At 39.9% G+C, this 16,154-nt stretch overlaps 1 protein-coding gene across 5 annotated transcripts in view; it reads right to left on the bottom strand.

The window, feature by feature from the left end:
- Positions 1-2,016: 2,016 nt before the first annotated feature.
- The window catches only part of ARHGAP8 (Rho GTPase activating protein 8), an 86,313-nt gene continuing 72,175 nt past the window's right edge, over positions 2,017-16,154 (bottom strand). For all 5 annotated transcript variants that reach the window (XM_075112699.1, XM_075112668.1, XM_075112677.1 and 2 more), the window contains 4 exons: positions 13,173-13,250; positions 12,372-12,500; positions 9,398-9,501; positions 2,017-2,692 (listed from right to left, as the gene is read on the bottom strand). In XM_075112699.1, the coding sequence (XP_074968800.1) occupies positions 2,495-2,692; positions 9,398-9,501; positions 12,372-12,500; positions 13,173-13,250 (509 nt within the window). In that variant the 3' untranslated portion in view covers positions 2,017-2,494. The remainder of the gene's footprint in view (positions 2,693-9,397; positions 9,502-12,371; positions 12,501-13,172; positions 13,251-16,154) is intronic.

Consider the following 16,154-nt stretch of genomic DNA (forward strand, 5'->3'; position numbering starts at 1 on the left):
TTTAACTATCATCTTGTGCATCTACAGGCAGGCAAATTAGCCGAAGGGATGCTCCTTGCTTGTACTTTTAACTTGTAAAAGTAAAAGGGGCAGAGGCAGCTGTGCCCTGAGGGCTCGCTTCGCCGGCACGACTGCTGCTGCCAAATTCCTGCTCTCTCCCAACCTAGGATGAGTTGGAGAACTAAATCTATAAGGGACCCCCCTCCCCAGGCTCTGGGGACTTTTTGAGCAAAGCCGACTTCCATGAACTCAGGATTTCACGCCCACAGGGGTCTGGTATGTTACTGGGCTGAAACTATCCAGGACTCACCTTCCCATTACCCAGTATATCCTGAAGACTAAATACCACTTGATGTTGCTGGACTTTTGGCAGAGAACACAGGGAAGTGGAAAACAACCATTTTATAGGACTTACCACCATTTAATTCCAAAGCACTTTTCTAATGCCAGGTGCTCCTCCTTTTCACAGAGAGCAATACTAAGGCATATGTATTTTGACCAAGGTTAGAGAGTGGCAAAATACTCAGATTTTGTTAGTTCCCAGAAGCCAAATTCCTCCCCTATAAGAACAGGGTGCTGATGCACAGAACCATGCTGCCAAGTCGCTGAGCAGTGCTGAGCGTAACTGTGTGTGTTTTTCATAATACAACAGGCTATCATGCTGTCACTGATAACTCAGATGTAAACTGACGAGTTGCAATATGACTATGACAGTTTTATCCTTGGCCATCTCCTTTTGCTGAAATGCAACAATCATGAATACTTGTTAATTATTCTCCTTGTATTATGTAAGATTTTGTACTTAAATAGGAGTCATTACTTACAGATACTCAAGACCCAAAAAGTTCTCCTTAACACACCTGAGGAATTGGGGAAAACACATGACTGAAGTGAGAAGTTGGTGCTAACACATCTTGTTCTAAAGCCTCAGTATTTTTCAAATTTTAATCATTGCCTAATGCTATAGATGACACCTACTGGGCAAATGAACGCCTGGCACATCCAGCATTTCACAGCCTTCTGGATACTTGGTTATTTCCCAAAATTGCTGACAAGAATGAATCCTCTTTATCCGCTGCAGTAAGATGTTGTTGCACCCTTTACACAGGTGGGCAATTCGTAACTGCTAAGAGGAAGGCCAGGGGTACAAACCCTCAACTTTCTAAAACCTACAGGATAAAAAGCGGCTCTGTGTTTGCAGAGGAGGGGGATGCCTAAACTGTCCTCCTGTGACTACTACTTTTATTGAAGTCTAAGTAGTCCCTCTGTTATGTAAGCTTTGTACAGAAGCAGGAAGACCAGTGCATCAGGGAAAATACTGCTTACCTTTTTTTTCACCACTGGTTAATATTTTGCTTTGCAGGCAACTATAACGATAACTGCATTACCCCACCCCATTACCAGTTGGTGTTAAACAATGACATAGCAGTGTGTTAGAGTTCTTCAAATACAAGCAATATTAACGGCATGGTTAGAAAGAAAACATCTAAAAGTCTCCCTTATGTTGGCTAATTATTCACATTGGGGCTAATAATAGACTTTCAATGAATAAAAATGATATTGGGTATATCATTCAAGTTGTTACTCTTACTGCTTTTTAGATAAAGTGAGCTGAAGAGCAAATTTCTATCAACTCAAACTGCAAAAGCATGTGACCCAAATATCAGGGGTAGTCTTCTCAATAGCCTATATTCTGAATTATGCACTCACTGATATAACTCCACTGATGAAAATTCCAAGTACTTAGAGAAAAAACCATAAGATTTTTGCTCCCCATTTGAGCTTATAATAAGAAAAAAACCTTCCACACACTTTTCATGTGCAGCTACAGTGATTAACTGCATGTATTAATATTTGCAAGCATAATTAGTTAGCTGTCTGCACAACTCAAATTACCCAGGAAACATTTTATTCTTCATGGTAATTGCAAACCTGATGTGCCACAACTGCCCACACCTTTTTGTATAAAACAAGACAGTTAAATATATGGAAAAATAGTTTAGAAATTTTAGTATCTTAAAAATTGGTTCCATCTTTTATTAACTTAATAGGAAAATTTCTAACAAACTTGCACTCAGATAAAAAAAAAAGAAGAAACCTGTATGTTCAGAAGTGATCCAGAACTTAGGTCTGCATGGCCCCAGAAAATAATGCCACATAGTATGTCTCCAGATCCCCAAAGAAATGACAGACTGGCACATAGTGCCATGATTTTTAACATATCAGCTTTTGTCAGCTGCCGATCCTTAATAAGGGGATTCACTCTGACCTATCGGTCTTTCAGTGTTCACATACATGTTCTCCCCCATGTGATGAGAATATATGGGACAGTGTGCTTCTCCCAAAATCTTTGGTATTTGGAAAGTTATAGAAACTTTACTCTGTATTGTAAGTTTTCTTTGCAGGAGAGAGCCCTGAACATAAAGCTCCCACCAGTTGAGGCATGGAGACCTTCCCCTCAGGCAGCCATATTCCATCGTCCTTTCCAGGAGCATTAAGGTAAGATCTCACCAGGCACTGTTCGGGAGTTGAATATATTTGTGTAGAAATCTATCAACAGTTCAGTGAAGAGATTCAGAGGTACCAGAGCACTCAGGGAGGCTGCTCCTTTTGATGGCCAGATCAAATTCAAGCCAAAGACACAGGCCAGGCTGGATGCTGTCATTCTGTTATATATACTCTCCTGTGAAACCTAGAAAAACATAAACATGAATAGGTATATGTAGACATGTGCCCCAGAGAGTGAGAGACAAGATGCCATCCTGTATTGAGGATGAACCAATGATGGGAGTAGACCCTGGCCACAGGTACGTCACTGGCTTCTTAACAGCCTCAGACTGTGCAGCCTAGAGCTATGGGGCCCCTGGAGTCTGCATCCCTCATGTACAAGATAAGATGTCAGTAAGTCAAGCAAAAAGGCTGAATTGTTTCCCTATGCTAGGAAAATTAATTGTTTTCAATCCTTCTATATGGAACCTATTGTTATCTCTGCTGAGGGGCAGGGAAGGACAGCACAAACAATCAGCTACCCGACCTGCTTCGGTACCAAGGCCCCTATAGAATAAACCTCAAGGACTTCGAGTTGTTTGTAAGGGTTTAGAAGGATTTTTTTTTCTCCCACTGATGCATGACTCCACTTCCAAGTACTTCAACATCCACCCAACTCCTCTGAAGCAATGGGGGTGAAAATGGGCTGTAGGTAAAAAACATAAAAAACACAGCACTGAAATCTGTTCTGCACCTGGATAACGTGTCCTACTTCCATCTGTGGATGTGAGCCCGGAACTGGGTAGCAGGAGTACTTTTTTCCTCTGTGTGAGCTTGGCAGGGAATTTGTGTGTGTTTTGCTCTCCTGCATTGCACGGTTGGTATCTAAAGCCCAATATGGTCTGGGTGTCCTACCTGACAAGTTCTCTGGTATTGTAAAGAGCCAGCAAGGTGAAGGTGCTATTGATTCCTCCTGACCTAGGTATTTCAGCTAGTTTTTCTCAGGCTGATGATTGCAGTTGTTGATGAGTAATCTGTCATGCAAAGACCATGCAGTCACAAACTGCAATGTACAGGTTACTCTGAAGTTGTCATCTCAGAAAAGAACACGGAATTATTGGGCAAAATCTCCTGTGTATTCTTCCTGCTACAATTCAAGTGGAGTAGAAAAGCAAAAATTCTACTCTTAGTGTCTCTCCATTTATGCCTTGCCATGAAGCCTCCTTAAAAGGCAGCTCTGTGGTACTATGAAAAGCCTGAGAGCACTAGAGGAAAATCTAAGAAAGATGATGATTATGTGAACACTTCTTAGTATATGCATAAACTCCAGTTGCTCTCTGTCCGGTAACACAGGTTTCATTCCCCTCTATCTATCTCCTACAGCAGAGTCCCACCCTTCTTGGTGTTTTACCTGGCTGAGCAAACAGACTCCTTGCTATGAGGGGATATAATGCCCTTCAGACATGTACGCAGGATGGAAGTCTTTTACTTAGGGGACACTTATGTGCCCAAAAGCATAATATTTTCTTCCTAACCATATTAATTTCCCCAATAATAGGTACTATTTCTTCCCTCCAGTCTTCACCTCACCCTCCTGGGACATCAAAGCTACTGTGATGCTACTTCTGCTACAAATACTAAAGGCTTCAATTGTTTTTAAGGTCGTGGAGCAGGGATGGGTAAAGGAAGCAGGTATTAATAAGGAGATACTGGTGCCATAACCACCTTTTCAAAGAATTCACTTTACGACTTGAGAATAAAAAGTCGTCAGATTAAACGGCAATGCCTGCTTCATGACCTTATGCAAAACCCACATCATTCTCTCCAGAGTACAAACGATGTATAGCCTGCTGACCTTCACAACCGCTCTCAATGCACTATTTAACTATACAGAAAAACCAATGAGCCCATCTTGTTCATTTAATCTGCCTCAGATGAGACCAGCTCAAAAAAGAGTTCATTATACTACAGCAATGTAGCTTGTTGTTAACAAGGAGACATAGACCTAGGTATTACTCAGATAGTAGCTGGACAATGAAGGTGGCATTTGGGTACTGCTAAATATAACAAGGTTAAGGACTGTGTTCTGGCCCTTGGGTCAGGTGCCTCATACTGGCTGCATCCACACTGTGTAATGTTGTTCCGTGAAACTCCTGTGGATCAAGGACAAGTTATTTTTTGGTGCTACGTTCAGTTGAAAGTCTCTGAAATAATGTGAGAGCTACAGCCTATCACGTTGTGTTTTCTATAGTACAAACCCAAAGATATGTGCTGTATATCCTAAGGCAGGTACCTTAGGTGTACGCAGGGCAGGTACCCTGTGATTGCACAGAAGCATGTGGCACAGTACTGGAGGACAGTGGAGTGTGGAAGGAGACAAACCTGTTGCAGTTGTCTTCCCCTGGGAGTGCCTCCTGACACGCTCTGGCCTGTAAGTCGTGTACAGGTGCTATCTTCAAGCGCTAGTTGAAACACACACACCTTAACCTAGTGGCTGCCTTTGAAGGCCTACAATTCAGCCCAAAGCAATACCACTGTGACTTGCTGGTAGAGCTAGATTTTTTTTTTTCTCTTTAGGCCAACTATTTCAAAGAATGTTTCTAACTCCAAGATGAAACCATCTTTTCCAACCTGCCACCATTCTGTGAACATTCCAAGGAGACAGTCAGTGTTGAAATGATCAATAAAAATACCCATGACACAGCCTCTCCCCTGAGAGAGAAAATCCTTAAGATAAAATGAACCAGTGATTATATCATCTGAGGCAGAGCTACACTAAGCCTTATCTGTGAGTCATCAATCAGGCTGACGCTTAGGAATTCAAGGGATGTTGCTTCACTCCAAAATGCACAGCAATCCTCTCCTCAGCAGATCCAAGAAGTGGTGTGCAACTGAATCCAACTGTCTCTCCACAAGAATCTTTGCTGGCTCATCAAGAGCTGCAAGCAAGGAAGCCTGGTCACACCAGTGGTAATGGCTTTATCCCTCCCCAAGGGGATCAGGCTTCACACCAGCTCAACCCCCTCATTAGTGCAATGCCAGATTTCTCCCTTGACCGACACAAACACATCCACTTCATCTATAACACTATCATGAGCACCTGATGTTTTCTGCCAACACTAGTCCATGTAAAGGAAGCATGCAGTCAGCCAACCTCTTCATGGGCTACCCCTCTAAATAACTGCATGCCAAAGCTATGTTCTAAGAAATACAGATGACATCTTTAGCATTTGGACTAACCCCCTTGGCTCCTCCTTTGATTCCCTCACAAAGTTAGTAATTGTAATCTCTGTTTCAAGCAAAAATACACTTGCTCTGTCAATTTGACAAGCTAATAAAAGACAATTCTCCAAGGACCTAGATCCTATCTTTGAAGAAATCATCTGAACATCACAGAAAAGTATTACAACAAAGAACTACCCAGCTCCAGTTTGTTGGGCGTCCCCCCCCATCGGAACATGTGTAGAAAAATCATTAAGTAATTACAGCCTATATTGAAAGAAAGTCCTCTAGAAAGATAAAACCTACACATTGCAAAACTCATCACAAGGAATAAAACCAGAAGATTTAGTGCCACACCAACAAATGCAAAATATACACCTTCACTATCCCAGAATAAACACCCAGCTCCCCCCAGCAAAATTGTGACTATCTGCAGATTCCACATACTTTCATCCCAGCATCTTCATGGATCCTGCAGGAGTTGAAACCAGACAGCCACTACACTACCTAGTGAACTTAAACAGTGAAATATGGAGGGTAGAAACAGCCAATTACCACCAAGTTTTTAAAAATATAAGGACATCGCCAACTCTTTGGCTTGTCAGTCACAATGCTGAAAGGAACTCCACAAAACATATTCAAAAGAAAATCACTAGATATTAAAATGTCCCCACAAACTGACTGGAAATATAAGTCTCTATCCCCCACTCTCAGCTGTCTTACAGACGTGCCAACTGTTATTATCTGCTCCATGAGGCTTAGTCATCTAATCCTTCCCAACATGCCCCTCTATTTCCAGCCACCCCCAAGCATTTCTGGTGCTAACTACGTGTTCCAATTGGACAAACAACTGAGATAAAACATTAATTCAGAGCATTTTTTTTCCAGCTTGTACTTGGCTTTAACTTTGCTGCTTCAGTTACAGATCTGGAGCACAGCTCATGGGCCCCAAAACCATGTCCATTTTCTCTAGTTGGTCCAAGTCTGATGTTTTGAGTTTGGCAGGTTTTTGCAATGGTTCTTTCAGCCAAGTCAGCCACCCTTCCCCTGCATCAAGCAAGACCGCAGGGACAGAAATAAGCAGCAGAGAGGGAAAATGTGTAAGCATAGAGAGGGGGCTGTATCAGCGGGTACCAAACCCAAAGACATCGTTATAAAAACACAATCTAGATGATATTATTGCCTCTACAAATTTTTCTGATTGTTTAGCCTTAGACTGTCATGGGAAACTACAATTGCAGTTTTCTACTAAATGGGTTCTGGTTTCAGAACTGGGTAACTGTAGCCCTCAGTGTTCTTTACCAAGTCATTTGCAAGAAGACTTCTTTGAGCCCTTTGCACGTGCGTTCATAAATAAACTTCATTGCATGTGCAACACAGGGCTTGTGGAATACAAACACTTCTTTGTGCACATTCATCTGTGAGATCAGGCTGAGCAAGTGGACATTTTTTACACCTACAATTCAGTGACCAACTTGTAAAACCCAGTCTTTGTTTTCCCTCTTGCTCCTGGTTGCCCAATGCTGCATAGGGACCTCAGTCCACTGCAACTCGAAGGGGACCCTGCAAATCCCTTTTTGGCAGCCAGATGCACTGCAAAGTGGACATGGACAGCTTATACCTGTCACAGCACGCAGGGCTCATTGCTAGCAAAATCACTGCTAATTTAAGGTGAAAGAATTTGGACCTATTCTTGAAATTCAAGTCTATTACTTCTGTAGCCATTGCACTGCCTTGTACCCTTGGACTAGAAGGAGCTGTTTCATTAAGTAAGGGGGGGTTGAGACTGCAGAGAAAATACAGATTTTTTTTCTTCTTCTTCCACAAGCCTGTATCAAACCTGGAGTGTTCAAAACCTGTATCTAGTGATTACAATTCATCCCACTTCATGAAATTACCACAAGTACCTCTTGCGCTACTCAAGGCTGAGCTCATGGAAGAAATAAATTGCCTCTTACATGTAAGAAGGTTGATGCTTAAAGGTAAAAACTAGGATTATTGGTAAAGGGCTCTGTTAAAGTTTGAATTGTGGCAGCCTGCGCAGCACACCAATCCGCAATGAATAGAAATCTCTAGCTCCTAGATTGTTTCACGTTCCCTTGACCTTTCCAAATGCAAATATTCCGTGAGACATTAAGAATGAGAAGCCATGGATCCGCAAAAATTGCAGATCTGAGCACTAGTATCAACTTGATGCTGTGCTTTACATAACAAGGCATACTCAAAAATAATGCTATGTTCTGTTGCCCAATTACAGAAAACACTATGTAGTACTTTTGCACACCTCATTAACACCTCAAGTGCTCGGCTCCTAAGAAGTGCGTTGAGATGGTGCATCTATTATTGGAGCAAAGTCACTTACACAATTTGTAACACTGAGGAGAGATATCAGTTGTAAAATAATAGCAAGTGACATGAGGATTTCCTTAATAGCATTAGAGTTCAGCTAAGCAACAGTAAACGAACATGTGGGTATTAGAGGAACCCTGCAAGTGCTGTCTGAACAGGGGTCATATCAATGTGTTTCCTTTAGTCTTGCTTTTCTGCAGTGTTTTCTGCAGACAGAAAAAGGGATTAAATGCACTGATTTCTGAAATATGCTACTGACTAGAATATGGTCAACATGACTGTAGCCGAAGAACAGTTACTGAGGGCTAATTCCTCCACTGGTGAAAATCAGCATAATCCCACATATGTGATTGCTTTGGTGGGCTCTTAGGACTTCTGAAGGCTAGATCACTTTAATTAGGTGTCAACTACACCATGATCCTCAATTTTAGGCACCTTGGTTTGAAAAATGCGATCTGGAAAAGCCAATGCATTGGATATGGTAGAAGGGAAGGAAATTTACACTCCTATTACTGTCTTCTCTTGCGCACAAGCTGGTGACCAAAAGGATGTCACTAGGCTAACTGTAGAACTATTTGTAATGGATGTTCCCCAGACCCTCACACTCGCGGGGTTTCCAAAAATGGGTTTAAAAAATTCAGCAAATCAAAAAGTAGGACAAAAGACACATGATTTCATTTATCCGGAAGCATACAAAAATCCCTGCCAAATAGCACAGTCAAAGTTTTTCATTTACCACTGTAGTAAATTACAGGATGAAAGGCTATTTTAAACAAGATTTTATATAAAATATTTTGCTGATTGTTGTTCTAAAGCTTATTAACATTTCTATAATTTTCTAAAATGACACTAACTTATTTGGTGTTTTAGTTACTCAAGATTTATACCTTGGAGAAAAAAGGTGATTCCACCTTGTTTTTCTCTGGCACAAAAAATTACATAACCACTATTTTCAGGCTTTTTTCCCCTCCAAATTAGCAAAAAACCAAAATCTAAATCAATAAAAACATACATTTGGGAATGTGGAGTCGGGGGGACAGGACTTTTAAATATTCCAGTACAAGCACAGTTCCATTTAAATTTACACAGTAGTTTTCATTACATCTAAAGAATTTAATGGTGAAGGGATGGCCAGACCATTGTTTAGCACTGACTTTTATTAGAGCAGAAGGGTTCTGCATCCTGAGTTCACTCCGTTGGCACCTACTGCACCACCACCTCACCATACTTTTAAAATCCTTCAGTTTTATTTTCTGCGGAGATTTTCAATGTTGAACTAACAAGAACAGATTTAGAAAGAAAAGGCCGTGACTACGCTGGAAATTTTGCCTATACTCACCATATGGAGGAAGCATATCAGATATTTCAGAACAACGTAATTGTGTTCAGGAAGTCCTTGAATGATTTGCTTACATCTGGTGACTCGTAAACTGCTCTCCACACCTGCAATGTCAAAGACATTCTTAACTCCAAAACATCAAATATTACCAAGGAATAATACCTTATTTATACCTGCTGGAATTACCCTAGATATCAATCTGTAAAACTGACCACAAAATTCAGGTCTACTAACCTCCACGACCACAGTAACAGTTAGGGTTATCCCTTTGAATGACCCTATCATATTTTGTGTTATCATATAACTGGCTAAGCCTAACTTCCAGAGTATTTTCTCGATTCAGTGAAATAGCCACAGTAATTTTTTTGCTATAGAGGACTTTCAGAGGTCCTGATTTGAATCCCATTTTCTCTCAATGCTCTGAATCCAGATGGCTACTTTTTATGCTCTGATTTTATGCTTGCTGACAAATAGTCCTGTCAAAAATGCTCTTTTGGCACTTTATTAACTAAAAACACCTCTGTGATTCTGCAGGAAACTCTTCTGTCTTGGCAAAACTTTATGAGATATGGCCACTTGGGTAAGAATTTTCTAGAGATGAACCTAAGCAGGTTTAACAACTCATGGGCAAAAACAGAACTGGATCCCAAAATCCTTGTATCATCTAGACAGTCTGGGTGAGAATTACACTAACGCTGGATAATATTTCAAATATTCTTCCAAGTGACTTTTTTTTTTTTCCTGGAATATTTTACTATTTTGGTACAGGAAGCTTAACACTGATTTTGAAAAAGGTCTGATGATTACAATCATGCCTGACCCAACCAGGTTATTTGTGGTGATGTTTTTTCTGCATTTTGTTCTGCATTTCTCCCTCCCTCTCCCTGACACAACTAGAGGTGTGCATAACTATGCACGCATGCACAGAATTCCAGCACGTTAAATGTTCCCTTAATCTCTGGATTAAATACATGAAGCTATACTGTGGTGATCTGCATTGACATTTTTCCTACCACAAAGCTACCAGTTCCCATAAAACACAATAATCTGAATCCCAATAATGTTTTTGTCAGTCTTCCGCAGAGTAAATAATGCAGGAAGTGTAGCAAGACCGGGTAAAGAAACTCTTGTTAGCAGTTTTCACGACCAAAGAAGTGCTTTGACAATTACAAGCTTCAAGGTTTTATTAATTTTTGTAGTCAGTCACTCAGCTCATTTATTTCACAGCTCCCATCAATAACTCTTTAAAAAAATGTTTCAGATGAGACACTAAAGAGAAAAGTTTCACTATTACTTCAAAATACTGCAAAGCAGAGAGACTGTATTTCTGGGTTTGCAGGTTGAGAGATGTAATATCACACTGCTCTGATGTCTTCCAGAAGACAGAATGAGAATTTTCAAATCATCCCAAGACAGCTGTCTCCGATCACACCTCTTCAAAGCTCCCTTCTGCACTGTATTCACAGAGAATATGCCTTTGCTGCAGTCCAGCTTGGCTTTCAAGCTTAACATCTTTTAAAATCAGGATATCACCGCAGCACCAAGAAAAGAGAGTGGACATCACACGGCATAACAAGCAAGCCCAAAGAGAAAGCCTCTTAAACTCCTCTTTTCAACATATTTTGTCAACATTTAAAATGCCAGTAAACCAAAATAACATGGAATGAATGTTTCACAGGTGCTTTGCCAAGCAAAACCTCCCAGTGTTCCTAGGACAAAACATTGCTCTCAGATTCTTTTCGGATTTGTTCTCACTTTTCACTTAGCTCTATCGTAAAGTAATACCATGTTCAGAAAGTCAGTACAAGACTAATTCAGTAAAAATTAGCATTTATACTTTTTTTTTCCAAATTTCCCCTATTCTTTCCAGTTCTGACTATCTTTAGTCCCTCCATTTCTACCACTTTCCTGTGAATAGAACTGTTTTTCTCCATACCCTGAAATATTGTCTGTGCGAACAGATGAATCCTTGATTTGGAAGGCAGTGATCTACTGACTTGCAAATAGCAAAACAGTACAGAAATTCAGAGGATTCTGAACAAGACCTGATTAAGTTTTTTATTGGAAATACATGAATAAAGTTAATGATATGAAACAGTATGCGCAGATGCTAGTGATGGGCACAGTGTAAGAATTTTACACAGAAAATGGTAAACTTGCTATACTTCTACACGTTAGAAATATGTAGCAATTGAGATTTATCCCCAGTCTGAATCATTTTAGTGCCCTACCCCAAAAGCAACAGTCATTATAGTGATGATAACCTACATTTGCAACAGCATCAGCCCATGGTTACCAGAGGAAGGCTAACAGACTCTGTTGGAAGCCATACTCCATTTAGACACAATTTCCTCAAAAAGTGGGTTTTAGGAAAATGTGTGCTTGTGACTTGCGACTGGAAGCCCTATGGGTTCCCTGCTAGATTGACTATAGCCTGGATGGCGGAATACCAGTCTCTACAAGTACTAGGTACTAATTCCCAGATATCCCTGGATCTCAGATATTCAGGCCCCATGTATTAGGGGGTTGCCTGGCCAGCATTCTAAACTCCTAGTCCCTGACAAAGGCCACATAATTAAAGTTCTAAAATTCATAGTTTCATGTGGTGCCAGATCTTTAGATAATCAATGTCTTCTCCTCTCATAGCTTTAGATCCTTTCTTCCCCAGTATGTTATCCCACGGGAACAGTTGCAATAAAAACAATTCCCTCCCCACAGAAAAACAAGGAAAGAAGCATACAAACGACCAACTGAATTTTGTTTCCACAATTCTACCAATCCTGCCTGCTAAAACTAAAGCTGCTTTGACATATTCTATCACTGAGACTGACTCAGTCCTGTGCCATGACATAAAAGCACTAATAATATTATATACCCACAACTGCATCATGGTTAGCAAACAGTAGTGATAATGAATTAGCCATATCCAGTTCAACTTGCTGTATAGATTTTTCTAAAATTTATTTATACTCACTGGTGATTCCAAGGATATGATCATAACACTCAAACGTTAGCAATGGCTGAGGGAGTTCACTAAGGAAAGTCTTTAGGATAACAGCGGGAATATGGATATCATGATAATCATCGAAATTCACAGACTTGCCTAAAAGGAAAGAAAGAAGAAAAAAAGTGTTCAATCATAAGTTTTACTTCTTTTTTTAAAAATCATGCTTAAAAATTTTTTCACACTACATTTTGAACAGAAGAGCTCTTGGCTTTCTGCTGCTGGTAACTCCTAATATTTTATTTTTCATATTTTCATATTTTTCATAAAGTTTTATTAATCTTGCTATAAAAGATTCTCCCCATTAAAGGCATTTCATAAAAAGACTTCACAAGGAAGTCAGTGACTTTCAAAATGATTTCACTACATTTCATAAATTATTAGGTAAAATTATATTTCTTTGCCATACCCATGGAAAAACACCTGAAGTAAAATGACACAGAGACATTCTCCTTCGTAACTACAGTAAAGCGCATAGAGGCAATACAAACATTTAGGAAAATATAGACCATTTTTGACTCAAACCTTATCATTCACTAGCTGCTACAGATTTTGTAAGCTCTGGTCTGACATCAAGTGACAGCTTGCTATTCAGTAAGCATTAAGTGCCTGTTGCTATCTTTCAGGTTTCTGTACTAGTGCTCTTCTCGTTTTATGTTACAAACGGTTTTATAGTTTACTAATGAGAAAGCCAGCATTTCTGCTTCCCCAACAAAACCAAGATCAACAAAGCCCTCACACAGCCCTCGCAATGGTATGATGACAGCTTACCCTGATTGTAGAGTTTCTGAACATCTTTGATAGTCTGGATGCTGGCCGACCTTCTGAAGAGGCCTTCTACTTGTAGTCCTGGAAGAAAACAATTAATGTAGGTCTCATCTGTAAAAGCTGTCACTCTCTTGTTTTTCTCCATAGGTTCAGTTGAAAACAGAACAGAGGGAGAAAGTTTGGGAACAAAGCCACTTGATACACTTATTTTTTTGGAAAGAAAATCCTTGAGAATAGAATGTAGGATCAAATCATGTTTCAGCATTGCCCGACAGTATTTTCTTTAACATCTCTCGTAGGAATACTACCACCTTCCATTAAGTGTTTTAGAGTGTCTTGTCAACTACAATTTTTCTTTAGAAGTAGCTTTCAATTGCACTTAATGACATAGAAGCAGGAGGTTTAGATTTACCACGCTGCTTATGTACCCACTGTCACTGAGCATATCTGCAAACTGAGCCTCAAACCACGCCTGTAAATCTATTGTAGTAAATTTTCATAGACATGTTTCAGAGACTTTTGCAAAGACCCCCAAGCTCTACTTGAAAGTACTCCACTGACTAGATTTAGAGGCTTAGCTGGAGTTTAGCCAAAGACAGCTTCTAGTTACTTTCTAAGCATTTTTGCCCTTGCCTGTTAAATTCCAAGTTGAGTATTAAAACTTTAGTCCATGCACTCAGTTGTGGAAGGAGTACGACATGTCAGACTACAATACCTAAGAAGGACATGTGTGGTTACTAAAGGAACCAAATGGACAATAGTTATGATCTATTTGACCGCTTGCTTTATTCCCGACCAGGTCATGTTTCAGTTGAATAAAGTTAGGGCAAATGGCATTGCTGTAGTAAAACTGTTCCATTAGATTTATAGCGCAACCTGTCTACAGACATGGTTTTGGAAGTGGCAGCTGTGAACAGCTAGCTCATCAAGGCATTGCCTTCAGCAAGCAAGAAATACAATGATTTCCTGAGAATTTGTAGAATATTATGCTGGCTGTCAGTGGGCTAGAGGTTTTCTGTAGAAACAAGTCTTTCAGAAAATGGACATCATAACTGCTTGCAATTCCGTTTGCAGGAACTGGTTTAATAGTTAATGTTTTAATCTGATGTGAATCTCACTGTATAAACTACAGTGTAATAAATATCAATTTTTAACATGTTTATACCTTTATTGGCTAAGCTTTCAAGAGTCTAATTAAAGACATTAATCTGTAGCGTAGACAGCAGCTGTACTTGCCTGGCCCTGCATCCCATCAGTGTTACTGTAATGGCACATAAAGCTAAGCTCTTGCTGGATATGTTTTTTTTGGAGGTCTGAGGGCGAAAAAGTAACTTTTATCCTCATCTGCAGAAACCTGGGATACAGGCAATACCTGTGCTCCTTCCAGAATTCATTTTCCAGGTCAGCTGAAACTGAATCAATATACAGCAGTTTGTTTGATCACAGGCGACAACATGCCAACAACCAAACCAGATCTCTCCAATCCTTCTTACATTTGTGGGCAACCTGTCCAAATGATGTGACACTAATCAAATGTAGGGCAGTGCAACTGTTAGGAAAAAAGATAAAGCTATATTCTCCTTCTAAAGTATAAGGATCGCAACAGCAGAGGAGCTGCATCTTTTCTGCATAAAAGATGCTCAGACTAGAAAATAATATAGCATTTTTAAAATAAAGCATGGGTTGTAACTTCAGCTTGCTGGTCAGTCGGGGGGCAATGGTGAGCCTGGGTACAGAGACCCCTTTTGCAATATATTTTTCGGACTTCTGTGATGCATACAAACTGAGCAGGATACTTTTATTTGAAGTGTGTAAGTCTATTAATTGCTCTCAGTGTTTTCTGTGTTTAGGCAGGGCAAAGGAAAGTTACTTGAAAACATGATTTGAATGATGGTGTTTCCCATGTCACATAACCTGAACAGTATTAGCATATGCCCCCAACAGGGGTTTCATAATAAGGGACAAGGAGGAAAGGGACCTGCAGTCTCTTGTTGGTTATTCCACTGTGATGGATAAATACACAGCCTTATACGTAGTCAGGAAACACTGTCTCCAAACCTGACTCTTTGCTTTCAGACACTAGGGGAAAAAAAATCAGTTCTTGGAACTACTGTAATTAAGCTAACACAAGGTGCCCGCACTAAAATAAAATTAATCACTTGGGTTTCTTTTTGCAGACAAAATACATGCTAGGTCCACCAGAGGTACAGGATGAGGAAACAAAATTGGCTGAAGATGACCCAGGTTATACAGCTCAAAGCGTTCATTTTTGTCCTTTTTTTAAAAAAATAATTCTGAGTGTTCTTCAATCAAATCCCATTTACAGCATGACTCATGTCAGCTGTCTCTTTAAAGAGATTTTTTAAATTTTTCGTGTATAAATTGAACTATTTTGCCATTAATAGCATGGGTAACACAACCCATAGAGAATACCAACCCTGGAGCATCAGCGCTTGCCAGAACACTGCTAGGGGTTGACTGACATGAGCAGCTAGCCTGGGCTTTCCAGTTCTGGTAAACATGCAGCTGCATGTCACTCACATATTCTACCAATGCTGCAGAAGCTCTGTTGACATAACTCAGCAAAAACTGCTCCCTGTCCCTCAACAAAAAATTCAGACAGATAGATAGACAGATAGATAGATAGATAGAAATAGAGATCAGTAGATTTTTGCTACCCTGCACTAAACTCTCCAGACCAAAAAGAGCAAAATTTTATTTTAAATATTAAGTGCATACAGAAAAATGTAGTATGTGACTAGTGGAGGAGCCATCTGTATTCAATGAAAAGTGATTCTGCAATTGAGAACTTAACTGAGTAACTATTTAAACTTCAGTAATCATAAACGAAAACAGGCAGGCACTTCATTCCACATTGAAATAAGATGGCTTTTACCACAGTAGACAAAATCTCACACTGCAATGACACAACTGTGTCACACTCCGAATTATTAAACTGTTTCTAAAAATACTTAACCCCCTTCT

This window comes from Phalacrocorax aristotelis, chromosome 1 (genome assembly GCF_949628215.1).
Source record: "Phalacrocorax aristotelis chromosome 1, bGulAri2.1, whole genome shotgun sequence".
NCBI classification, from domain to species: Eukaryota; Metazoa; Chordata; class Aves; order Suliformes; family Phalacrocoracidae; genus Phalacrocorax; species Phalacrocorax aristotelis.